Source organism: Chanodichthys erythropterus, chromosome 8, assembly GCF_024489055.1.
Source record: "Chanodichthys erythropterus isolate Z2021 chromosome 8, ASM2448905v1, whole genome shotgun sequence".
Taxonomy (NCBI): Eukaryota; Metazoa; Chordata; class Actinopteri; order Cypriniformes; family Xenocyprididae; genus Chanodichthys; species Chanodichthys erythropterus.
The window spans coordinates 47,194,206-47,207,222 of NC_090228.1; the positions used below are offsets into that span (position 1 = coordinate 47,194,206).

General features: G+C 39.6%; 1 protein-coding gene across 1 annotated transcript; it reads left to right on the plus strand.

Moving 5' to 3' along the window:
* Nucleotides 1-3,378: 3,378 nt before the first annotated feature.
* LOC137025352 (gastrula zinc finger protein XlCGF57.1-like) lies at nt 3,379-8,138 on the plus strand. Its single transcript, XM_067393345.1, has 2 exons — nt 3,379-3,526; nt 7,102-8,138. Exons 1-2 carry the CDS (start codon nt 3,379-3,381, stop codon nt 8,136-8,138), a joined length of 1,185 nt encoding a protein of 394 aa, XP_067249446.1.
* Nucleotides 8,139-13,017: the final 4,879 nt, after the last annotated feature.

Here is a 13,017-nt window from a genome sequence, read left to right on the forward strand (position 1 = left end):
TATGTAAAAATAAGAAATCATTCTAATTTGACTAGGAATTAGGTTTAAAATAATTAAAAGTACCATTCTGCTGTTGTAGAGTGTTGTAACTTCAGAACTTAGTGCATTAAATCATTAACTAGATTAATGTCCCCTTGTGGTCAAATATTTTATCCCTTAAAATTCATCTTTGATCACCAAAATGACATTATTTAAAAAATATTTCAAGTAAAAAAAATTTCTTCATGCCGTCAAATAGCTTGTAAACCCTTGTCTCATTTAATATACATGGATTTATGAATATGTAAATTAGCCCCGCCTCCAACCGCTCAGCTGTTTTCCTCTGTGGACACACTAATGGATGTTTGACAATTTGCATAATGCAAGTGAAACTGTAATATGAACTGCAGCAGTGCTAAACTGCTCACAACATCATTAACTGTGCGTTCACACGGTTCAACATTCGCCTTGGCCGCCCTGCCAACAACGCTGTATTGTTCGTTCAAACCGCCGCCGGCAGGAGTGTCAAAGTAAATGACAAGTTGCGGCAACCAATTGGAATCCGCCATTGGTTGCCGCCGAACCGCGTCATAGCTCATTACCATAAAGTTGACTTGATTTCAACTCTCCTCGAAGCTCTCACTGTCCAAGACGCGCCGCGCCGCTCTCGGCGGCAGCTCTCATTGAAAATGAATGACTTCCTGTCACTTTGACGCTCTCGCCGCCGGAGGTGTGAACACAGAGTAACACAAACTATCAATGAATGTGTCACAGAGACGAAATTGATGAACGCGATTCCTTCCTCTGGCCATCAGAGGGCGCCTTCACCTGAATGCTGACACACACACATCCACTCACACACTACATTTCCCATCAGCCCCGTACCTTGGCACTAATCACCACAACCAGCTGCTCGCATCCTCACATTCTTTGCGAGGACTTGTACTACTACGGTTTGCATTTCTGAGTGTTCTTTATTGTGTTGCCCTGCCTGTTATTGACCCAGTCTGTTACTCGTTTACGATTCTCTGCTGCCTGCCCTTTGGACTCTTTTGCCTTGATCTGGACTTGTGATTGATATCTGCCTGCCCTGATCTACTGCCTGTTCTCCGACCACGATTCTGTCTATTCTCTGCTGTACCTGTTTGCCACTGTTTGACCACGAAATTTGTTCAATAAAGCCTGCATATGGATCCCACTTCGTGTGACGACTCGTTACAGTATGAATCAAACTCACAATACTGCCAACCACTTCATTTCCACGCATCATTTTATTATATCCAGGTATGTACAGTCAAATCATATAAACAGTCAAATCGCTCTGGAACTATGTCCTGTTTGTCTTGCCTGCACTCAAGACAGTGACGTGAGCTCCAGAGAGCCTTCACTCCTATCGGTTGTCACTTGAGAAATTCGCTTCTCGTTTGAAATTTCTAAACTTTTGTCGCTTGTCTCCCGTCACTTGACACGCCTACATTCTGTCGCCAGTGCTCCATTGAAATGAATGGGACCTTTTGCTGCTTGTCGCTGATGTGAATGGGGCTTGTGTTGTTCTCTCAGTTTACTAAATTGTGTGTATGATTTAGAAAATTGTGGGAATGAATTAGCAAGTCATGAGCACGATTTAGCAGTTTGATCTAAAGTAGCTTGTCTGTTGGGTCGGACCACATGGGCCAGTCTTCATCAATGAACCTTGGCTGCCGATGACCCTGTCGCTGGTTCACCACTGTTCCTTTCTTGGACCACTTTTGATAGATACTGACCACTGCAGACCAGGAACACCCCACAAGAGCTGCAGTTTTGAAGATGCACTGATCCAGTCGTCTAGTCATCACAATTTGGCCCTTGTCAAACTCGCTTGAATCCTTATGCTTGCTCATTTTTCCTGCATTTAACACAACTTTAAGGACAAAATGTTCACTTAACAGTAATTACAGGTTTCAAACAGAGATGTCGACAAAGAGGCAAACCTTACAGACTGCAGCTTTAAGGTAGGAAAAGACCTAAAACAAATAAGCAAAATTCGAAATCTCCTGAATCAGCAAATTTTGGTCAATTTAGATCACTTAAAACATTAATTGGAGAAAGGCTTGAATGAACAAATTTCAGGGACAACTGGGCAGAAAATTATTAAATAGATTTATTAATCATTTATATGTCATGTGGTTGTGCAATTCAAGGTATTACACTGGTTTCATTGGTTAAAGGTTAGGTTATCTAAATTCAGACCAGAACTAGACCCTATTTGTGATAGATGTAAGCAGACACATGCCCAAGTTTGTATAACTTTTGGAAATCCCCAATAGACCCATCTCCTTTTATTGCTATATTTGGTGTTACAGCACAGAACATGTGCCTAAGTAGCCATAATGGTATATATGTATATATATTTTGGTCTTTGTTCATTGTAATTGATACTTTATGTCTGATGGGTAGAGGGATGGGTTGTGTTGGGGATTTTGACTGTAAATACTGTACTTTTTCATTTTCTTTTTGTTGCATATTAACAGACCTTGTTAAAAAAAATACACTTGCTTACATAAGCAAATAACTTTCAAAAAACTCTTCTTTACAATACAGAAGAAACCTCCCATAATGACCTTACTTTGGAAGGGTTCTACACACAAAATATGACATAGGCGGATGGTGAACCAACACAATAAGAATACGTTATTCCATTTAAAAAAACAAAACAAACATTAATAAAAAGCTGTTATTCATCTTCAACTCGATCTCACAAAGTTCTGTTACAGTCAGTAATGCTGGCTGCACAGTGAATCTATTATTTACATTATTACTTGCTATCATGAGAGAATTTGCAGGCGTGCAGAGCTCAGAATCCAGTGACCACTTAAAACAGTCTTTGCCTACTGTCTATTTTTGTGTGTAATATGAACTCTGCTTAATAAGTCTGCGTAATAAGTCATGCATAAGTTTTTTTTTTTTTTTCATGTATTTTAACACATTTGTAGCTATTTGAATATTAATAATGTATATCAGGTATAAATTGTTTCTAGACCAAAACATTACAGTTTTGCTTGTTAGATTCTCACACTCTTCTATGGGAAGTTCTTAATATTGCTTTGTGAACGGGACTTTTATTTTGGTCTGGCGGTATGACGTCATAAAGCTGCGCCGCACTCCTGCATCTGTTGTGATTTGGCTGAAAAAAGGTTTGATTTTTTTTTTTTACACATGTAAAGTTTTTAAATCAAACTGTTCAGTCAATTTGTTTTTTACAAGTTATGTACAGTTAATTAACCATTTTTGAAAGTAATGTTGCAGTGCTTTATTTAACATGAATTAATATTATTTATTCCTTATGTTAATTATCTTAAACAGGACAAACACACACAAACTCGTTGAAGTGACTTAGATCCACGTGACACTATTATAAAGATGGCATTTATTAAAGAGGAGAGTGAAGACTTTAGGATTGAACAAACATTCACAGTTAAAAAACAAGAGACTGAGGATCAAACAAAGATTGAGTTTATTAAAGAGGAGAGTGAAGACATGAAAGATGAAGATACTGAGGAACAAACAGGTTGGTTTCATTCTCAAAGCTGAACTCATTCATTTCATATTATAAAATGTCCAGCTCTACAGAAATTAATGTTTTTGGAGAATACAAAGAATTTCACGTAACTAGAAAAATACTAATGCTGTCTTTAAACTTGGAAGCAGGATCTTCTTAGGTTTTCGTTTGTTGTTACGTCACACAGTAACTTCAAATTGCTCACAGTTCGGTTTGCATCATGGTTTAAGGATGATTCGGTATGTGCTATGTTGAGGGGAAAATGCATTACTGTCAAATAAATAACAAATAATCAAACTACAAGCAACAGCACAAATTAAAATCAATAGAGCAAAGATACGAATGAAATAGTGTTTTTCAGGTAGGTCTAATTGAAGTAATCAAATGTAAAGTAACATTGCATATTTGGCTGTGTAATGTAAAGATAAATCTTCATTAAAGTTACAAAAGCTGGTGAGTGATTTCTTTGTCTTTTGTTGTTTTGATTAACATTAAAAACACAGACATTAAGCTACTGTCACTTTAAGACATAATGATACTGAACTCATTCCTTGTCTTTCTCGAATGTATAAGTTAACTTAAGGCATAACAGACACTCCCCCGGTTTCATAAACAAGGGCTAGTCCTAGACTAAGCTACGTTCACACGAAGCCGGAGCTTTACCCTAAACCGATCTTTCTTTCTTTTTTTCTTGTCTCAAAAAAATATCTGCGTCCACACGAAACCACTGAAACGACTCAAAACGATGTAGTATGCATGCCAGACCAGTATGTGGCGCTGTAATTCTGACACAGAGATGCGCTTAAAGCAGCGAATAAGACTTGGAGAATGCACATAATCCTTGTGCGCTGAATACAAACTATAGACCAGGGATGGACAGCTCCGGTCCTGGAGGGCCAGTGTCCAGCAGAGTTTAGCTCCAACCCTAATCAAACACACCTGAACCAGCTAATCAAGGTCTTTAGGATTAGTAGAAAGTTATAGGCAAGTGAGTTTTTATGAGGGATGGAGATAAACTCTGCAGGACACTGGCCCTCCAGGACCGGAGTTGTCCATCCCTGCTATAGACCCTTTTACAGCCCACGTGATCAAACAGTTGCGTGCGCATTTTGGCAACGGAAGTGGTGTTGTTGCCTTTTGGTTTTAACGTGTTAGCAACTTTTTTTTTTCAATTTTTCAGGACTCTCAAGTGTAACGCATTGAGCGTGACAGTCATTCATTTCGGTCTTTTGTCACGCACTCCCGCCACACATTGTATTTCTCACGCAGAAAAACTATTTTTCATATATTTAATATGCCGCTGTGCCAGGCAGGAATCAAGCGCGTCTCCCCTGGAGTAGCCTGCCACTTATCAGCCAATCAAAAAAAAGAAAGAGGCTACACAGTAGCCAATCAGAAAATAGCACTATTGTATCTGGGAAAGATTTAACGCAACAACCAATGAAAAAAAAGCATATCCTGGAATTGTTCACCATCATCCTCGTTCACCCACAGAGGAAAACACTGGAGCTCTGAGCATCACTTTGAGCACAGAGTAAGTCATGATCTCCTATTTTAATGTTACAAAAAATTCACAGCTTGTTTGACACAAACAATGACAACTTGACTGAGAATGTTTCCCAGATAATCAGCATCAGTTTTTCATGAGTGTCTGAACAACAGTTTTACAGCCTGTTCACTGAAAACACCTGGTCAGTAGTCTAGACCTAGCTATACAGCTATGGAAAAAATTAAGAGACCACTTAACATTGATTTCTGAACTTGGAGTGGTCTCTTAATTTTTTCCATAGCTGTATTTTCGTTATCACACGATGACTGACATTTTGTCACATTAAACATCTCTCTCTCCAAATAGGCTTAATAATTTTATTAGCACTAAATAAATTATAGTGTATTACATCGTCGATGTTATTGGTCACTTTAAAAATCATGTCATGTTGTTGGATATTAGTCATTCTTGCCTGTCTTTAAAACTTGAGAGCCCTGGTTTATGTATATATATCTGGCCACTGTATTTGGCCATCTGCTAACGTCTTCTATCCACTCAACTACACGGATCTGATAGCCGGATACCATTTGATAAAGTCAACTTTTTAAAATAACTTTATCTGTCTGTGTTGCTTAATCCGCTCGCGAAGCTGTAGATATATATATCACTTTCGGAGTTGCTAACACGTTAGAACCTATGGGGTACAACACCACTTCCGTTGCCAAAATGCGCGCGCATACGTTGCTACGTCATCATTGTGTACAAACAGTAAAAGGGTCTATAGTAAAGCTTAGGAAAAAGCTTTATTTTAGCTCAGTAGCTTCTGCAGCACGAACAAAAGCATCTAGAGTCTGCTATTGTTGTTGTTGCTGTTTTGTGCTGTTAGCGGCATCTGACTAGGGTCGACACGTGGGGTGTTGACATCATCGTTTCAGATAATATACGGATAAGCTGTCCACACGAAAACGCAAGATGGCATTTTCAGACTTATACGCTCTGAGAGCCGGTTTCAAAAAAATATCAGTTTCACCTTTCGAAAACGCTGGATCCTTGTGGATGAAATGACTATCCGATACAAAACTTGTGTGTATTCACAGAAACGCGCCTCTGTGTGGACGGGGCCTAAAATGCATGTTTGAGCTGTTTCAACTGAAAGTTACTTGCGCTGACATATCTTTTAAATATGTCAGTGCCATTGTTTTGTCTCAATATTCATACCAGTTATGGTTTTTTTTCTTTCTGTTATGTACTGTTTCCAGGTGTTGAATATTTTTTCGGCGAGCTCCGGCGAGATTACAACGTAATTACAGCGTTGTTGGCAGGGCGGCCAAGGCAAATTTTGACGCTCTTGCCACGGCGGTGTGAACGCACTGTTAATCAGGGAAACTGTTGCAAATTTCCAAATAAATAGATTAGGATCCACAAATAAATGCAAAGTGATTCACAAAAATAATCATATGCACAAATTAATAGAATAAGATCCATAAATATATGAGTGTCACAAAAAATTATTAAATTCACAAATAATTAAAAATGAGATTTGCTAATAAAAAATTTATGTCACAAGCACATCTCTCCCTGCATTAATTTGTGAATTACCATCTGTGCATTTGTTGACTCTGAAACATTTCTGGCATCAAGACTGGAGAGTATTGGACATGCAATGCTGACACAGGATCCAGGCAAAAAATGAGCTGGCATTCAGACATAAACAAGAAAGCCTGTACGATTTTATCCACAATTTTGGCTCGCCGACAGGTTGAGAAATCGCCAACAGATGCCCGAAATCACAGGCAATTCGGTGCTCGTGCACATGAGTGACAATCATGCAATGACTTCCTATTGTAAGGTCATGCAGTGTGAAACCTTCTGTCGCCGATCCATCGTGCAGTTTGAACACAGCAGCAACTGAATGCTGGCCAAGATAGTCATGCAGTGTGAAAAGAACAGTGACCCGACTACTTTCAAAATCATGCAGTCTGAACTCGGCATTACATGCAGTTGGTTTTGATGCTTAATATGTATAAATGTTTGGATGTCTGTGCTTTGTGCCATTAAACTGGTGTTCACCATTTTCTTTCTTTTTTTGCCTTAGACCTGATGGCACTGAAAGAGGAGAGTGAAGTACTGAATGAAATGGAAGATAAAGATCAATATAACAATCATCATGATTTCATTACTGGAGAAAAATCTTTTAGTCACTCACAGACAGAAAACACTTCCTCACAAAAAATAGCTCAAAATACTGGAACTAGAACTCATTTCACCTGCAACCTGTGTGAAAAGAGTTTCAGCACAGAGGAAAACCTTAAAGTCCACATGAAAATTCACTTTGGAGAGAAGCCTTACACCTGCTCTCAGTGTGGAAAGAGTTTCAAACAGAAAGGAAATTTTAAAGTCCACATAAGAATTCACTCTGGAGAAAACCTATACACATGCCTTCAGTGTGGACAGAGTTTTAAACAGAAAGGTCACTTTGAAGACCACAAAATAATTCACACTGGAGAGACGCCGTTCACCTGCCAACAGTGTGGAAAAAGATTCAGCCAAAAAGAAAACCTTAACAAGCACATGAATATTCACAATGGAGCGAAGCCATTTATGTGTGGACAGAGTTTTGATCAACATGAAAACATTAAAGTTCACATTACCATTCACACTGGAGAGAAGCCTTTCATCTGCCAACAGTGTGGAAAAAGTTACACTCTAAAAGAAAGCCTTAAAAGGCACATAAGAATCCACACCAGAGAGAAGCCTTACACCTGCCAACAGTGTGGAAAGAGTTTCATTCAGAAAGGACACTTTGAAGACCACATGAGAATTCACACCGGAGAGAAGCCATTCACCTGCCAACAGTGTGGAAAACGTTTCAGCCAAAAACAGAACCTTGACAGGCACATGACCATTCACACTGGAGAAAACTCCTACACATGCCTTCAGTGTGGAAAGAGTTTCCAACAGAAAGGACACTTTGAAGACCACAAAAGAATTCACACCGGAGAAAAGCCGTTTACCTGCCAACACTGTGGAAAAAGTTTTGGAATGAAACGGAGCCTTGAGAGGCACATAAAAAATTCACACTGGAGAGAATTCCTACAAATGCCTTTAGAGCAGAAAGAGTTTCAATCATAAAGGACACTTTCAAGACCGCATAAGAATTCACTCTGAAGAGAACCTCTAAACATGCCCTCAGTGTGGATACAGTTTGCCTGTTTAACTTTATTTGTTTATTTCTGCTGCTACTCATTAGACTTTCTGCAAATGGATTCTACTGTAACCATCATATGTAAGGAATGGTATTATAAAAAAAATGAATAAAATGGGTGAAATTATTAAAAGTTGATCAATCAATTTTGGGAAAATTAAGGCACTTTAAAGGTGTTAAATCTTAATCCTGATTTTATGAGGTATTAAATTTGTTCAAGCTTTGTCCAAAGAGTTCAAAAAGAAAGCAAGAATATATTTATTTTCCTCCACTTAACTATTAGAAACAACACCATGCTCAGTCTGCGATGATGGCAGTCCAGCCAGAAGAGCGTTGCAGTAATCGAGTCTAGAAATGACAAGGTCCTGGATGAGAAGTTGTTGTATGTTTTGTTAGAAAAGGCCTGATCTTCCTGATGTTGTTTAGTGCAAATCTGCATGTCTCAGCAATGTGGTCTTTAAAGGTCAGTTGGTCATCAAAGATTACTCCTAAACGGCTGAATTTCATGGGTTAATTGATGATGTACCAAGCTGAACGGTGAAATTTTGCTGTAGAGTCGTATTGGCAGGGAAGGCGAGAAGCTCAGTCTTTGCCAAATTGAGCTGCAGGTGGTGTTCTTTCATCAATGCCGATATGTCCGCCAGACAGCTTGATTTACAGGTCCTTCTCAAAAAATTAGCATATTGTGATAAAAGTTAATTATTTTCCATATTGTAATGATAAAAATTAAACTTTCATATATTTTAGATTCATTGCACACCAACTGAAATATTTCAGGTCTTTTATTGTTTTAATACTGATGATTTTGGCATACATCTCAAAAAATTAGCATATCATGAAAAGGTTCTCTAAAGAGCTATTAACCTAATCATCTGAATCAACTAATTAACTCTAAACACCTGCAAAAGATTCCTGAGGCTTTTAAAAACTCCCAGCCTGGTTCATTACTCAAAACCGCAATCATGGGTAAGACTGCCGACCTGACGGCTGTCCAGAAGGCCATCATTGACACCCTCAAGCGAGAGGGTAAGACACAGAAAGAAATTTCTGAATGAATAGGCTGTTCCCAGAGTGCTGTAGCAAGGCACCTCAGTGGGAAGTCTGTGGGAAGGAAAAGGTGTGGCAAAAAACGCTGCACAACGAGAAGAGGTGACCGGACCCTGAGGAAGATTGTGGAGAAGGACCGATTCCAGACCTTGGGGGACCTGCGGAAGCAGTGGATTGAGTCTGGAGTAGAAACATCCAGAGCCACAGTGCACAGGCGTGTGCAGGAAATGGGCTACAGGTGCCGCATTCCCCAGGTCAAGCCACTTTTGAACCAGAAACAGCGGCAGAAGCGCCTGACCTGGGCTACAGAGAAGCAGCACTGGACTCTAAGCAAATTTAGCATGTCATTCGGAAATCAAGGTGCCAGAGTCTGGAGGAAGACTGGGGAGAAGGAAATGCCAAAATGCCTGAAGTCCAGTGTCAAGTACCCACAGTCAGTGATGGTCTGGGGTGCCATGTCAGCTGCTGGTGTTGGTCCACTGTGTTTTATCAAGGGCAGGGTCAATGCAGCTAGCTATCAGGAGATTTTGGAGCACTTCATGCTTCCATCTGCTGAAAAGCTTTATGAAGATTTTGTTTTTCAGCACGACCTGGCACCTGCTCACAGTGCCAAAACCACTGGTAAATGGTTTACTGACCATGGTATTACTGTGCTCAATTGGCCCGCCAACTCTCCTGACCTGAACCCAATAGAGAATCTTGGATATTGTGAAGAGAAAGTTGAGAGACGCAAGACCCAACACTCTGGATGAGCTTAAGGCTGCTATCGAAGCATCTATTTTTTTAGATTTTTTTTTTGGAATTTTGGGCTTTCATGAGCTGTATGCCAAAATCATCAATATTAAAACAATAAAAGACCTGAAATATTTCAGTTGGAGTGCAATGAATCTAAAATATATGAAAGTTTAATCTTTATCATTACATTATGGAAAATAATGAACTTTATCACGATATGCTAATTTTTGAGAAGGACCTGTATGCAGTTACTGAGGGATCATCTGGTTGGAATGAAAGGTAGAGCTGTGTGTCATCAGCATAGCAATGGTAGGAGAAGCCATCGTATGTATGTGGGTATGAGCTTCCGAGCTTATCTGAGTTCTGTTGTATGGTTCAGTTGTGCTTTATAGACATATTTGCAAACTACAACTGTTTATTAAGTTAAAGGTTTATTGCTGATTAGAACTTGAAGTGACGGTGAGGTCTTATTGACAAGGTCTTCAAAAGGTATTGAAATTAACTTCAGGATTCCAGCATATACCCTGAAGAAGCTGGAAAAACCAACCAATCATTGGACTTCTCTTTTTCTGAAATTACATCACACCAGTTTGTTCTTTAAATTCTCTTGAAGCATGTTAAAACCTTCCTTAAGAGTTTCACACTTAAAGAAAAAGCAGAGGACACACCTAGTTGACTTCAAAGAACCAACAATGTGAACACATAAGAATTTAAGTGTTTGTTCAGCTTCTATGCAGCTTTTGGTTGTAATTTTCTGTCGATGGGCAACAACATAAGCAATGTAAGTCTTCACTGCTTAGCAATGAATAAAACATCCTAAAGACCCATGTCTTTGTTCTCCCCACTTTAGCCCTGATAAATTTGAGGTTTTTAGTAGACCACAGCTGAAAGAGCTTACAGTTGCCGATGGATATAATTGAAATTCTTTAACCAAATGCCGCACCTGTCGTGGAGTCTGATGAGGGCAGCCCATAACACATCTCAATTGAGACAGACTACCTCAAAGCTTGTGTGCGCTGATGCACAAGATATCTGTGATTGCATAACATAACATAATCAAACATACAACAGAACAGCAGTTTGAGTAGCCACAGAGACATTGCACACAATGTTTTTATCCTCACTAATTTTGCACTCTGGCTCAAATTGAAAAAGCTTAAAGGGTTAGTTCACCCAAAAATGAAAATTCTGTCATTTATTACTTACCCTCATGCCGTTCCACACCCGTAAGACCTTCGTTAATCTTCATAACACTAAAATATTTTAGTTGAATTCCGATAGCTCCGTGAGGCCTTCATAGGGAGCAATGACATTTCCTCTCTCAAGATCCATAAAGGTACTAAAAACACATCTAAATCGGTTCATGTGAGTACAGTGGTTATAAAGCAGCGAGAATATTTTTGTAGCGCCAAAAAAATCAAAATAACTTATTTAGTGATGGCCGATTTCAAAACACTGCTTCAGGAAGCATCGGAGCATAAATGAATCAGTAAGTCGAATCATGATTCAGATCGCATGTCAAACTGCCAACGGCTGAAATCACGTGACTTTGGTGCTCCGAACAGCAGATTCGACACACTGATTCATCTGTGCTCCGATGCCTCCTGAAGCATTGTTTTAAAATTGGCCATCACTAAATAAGTCGTTTTGTTTTTTTGGCGCTCCAAAAATATTCTCGTTGCTTTATAATATTTATATTGAACCACTGTACTCACATGAACCAATTTAAATGTTTTTAGTACCTTTATGGATCTTGAGAGAGGAAGTGTCCATTGCTCCCAATGGAGGCCTCATGGAGCCATCGGATTTCAAAATAAATTTCAATAAAACCTTTTAATAATGGCATCAGATGTCTTCTGAACACCACAGTGTGCACCAGTCGGACTGCATCAAATACCCGTTTGACCTCCTCTGTTGAATTCAAAACTTTAGCCAGTACATCCTCTCCTCTTCACTGTATATTAGTATAAAACCTCATCTAAAAATACTGTGTTTTAATCATGAAGTAAACCAGAGAAATCCCTGAATGTGACTTATCTCATCTTTGATTGTGAAGTTCTGTGCCCTTTATGAGCCAGATTCTACTGGTGACTTTCCTGGTTTCAAAATAAGAGTGATCAGAGCATTTTTCAGCAACGGAGGGAGACATCCTCGCTGAAAAGCTTCTACATACATACCTATTAATTTATCCTTAAATTCTTTATAGATATCAATTGGGAGCCCATCTGGACCTGCCGCTTTACCACCCCTCATTTTAAGAATAGCATTAGAAACCTCCAACATCCGATCTAGCTCAAGTCTGTCCTCTACGGAAATAGAAGGAACATCCAATCTGTAATGAAGGCAGGACTCAGAGTAAGATCCAAATGCAGCTTTATTAAAAGGTGAGCGTGGTCATACAGGCAGGGGTCAGATAACAGCAAACAGGTACAGCAAGGAACAGGCAGAATCGTAGTCAGGAACAAGCAGAGGGTCAGGGCTGGCAGATATCAATCAAAGGTCAGTATACAAAGCAAAGGTCAAGACAGGCGGCACAGGATCGTAGACAGGAAGCAGACAAGATATAAACGCTTGTAAATGCATCACAGGGAAAACAAGACCTCGCGGTGAGGTGGTGTGTGTATGAGTCTTTTATAGTCAAAGTAATGTGTGGCAGCTGGGTGTGGTGATTAGTGTGGAGTGATTGTGAAGTGAGTGCAGGTGATAAGCAATGGAGGATCATGGGAAATGTAGTCCGGGATGTGACAGGATAATCAATACAAGGTCGCAAAAATCCGTCCTTCTTCCCCACAAAAAAGAACCCCGCCCCCGCTGGAGATGAGGAAGGGCGAATGAACTTAGCTGCTAGAGAATCAGAAATATATTTCTCCATGGCCTCCATCTCGGGAACAGACAGAGAGTATAACCCTTAGGCGGAGACTTACCGGGAACTAAATCTATCGCACAGTCATAGGGACGATGAGGAGGGAGAGAAGCAGCCCGGGACTTACTGAACACTTCCTTCAGATCTAGATACTCCTCGGG

Bases quoted from the DNA above. Each gene is read 5' to 3' on its own strand.
- LOC137025352 (XM_067393345.1), top strand. From the start codon at position 3,379: ATGGCATTTATTAAAGAGGAGAGTGAAGACTTTAGGATTGAACAAACA. The intron at 3,527-7,101 runs GTTGGTTTCATT...TTTTTGCCTTAG, and splicing joins AGATACTGAGGAACAAACAG to ACCTGATGGCACTGAAAGAG.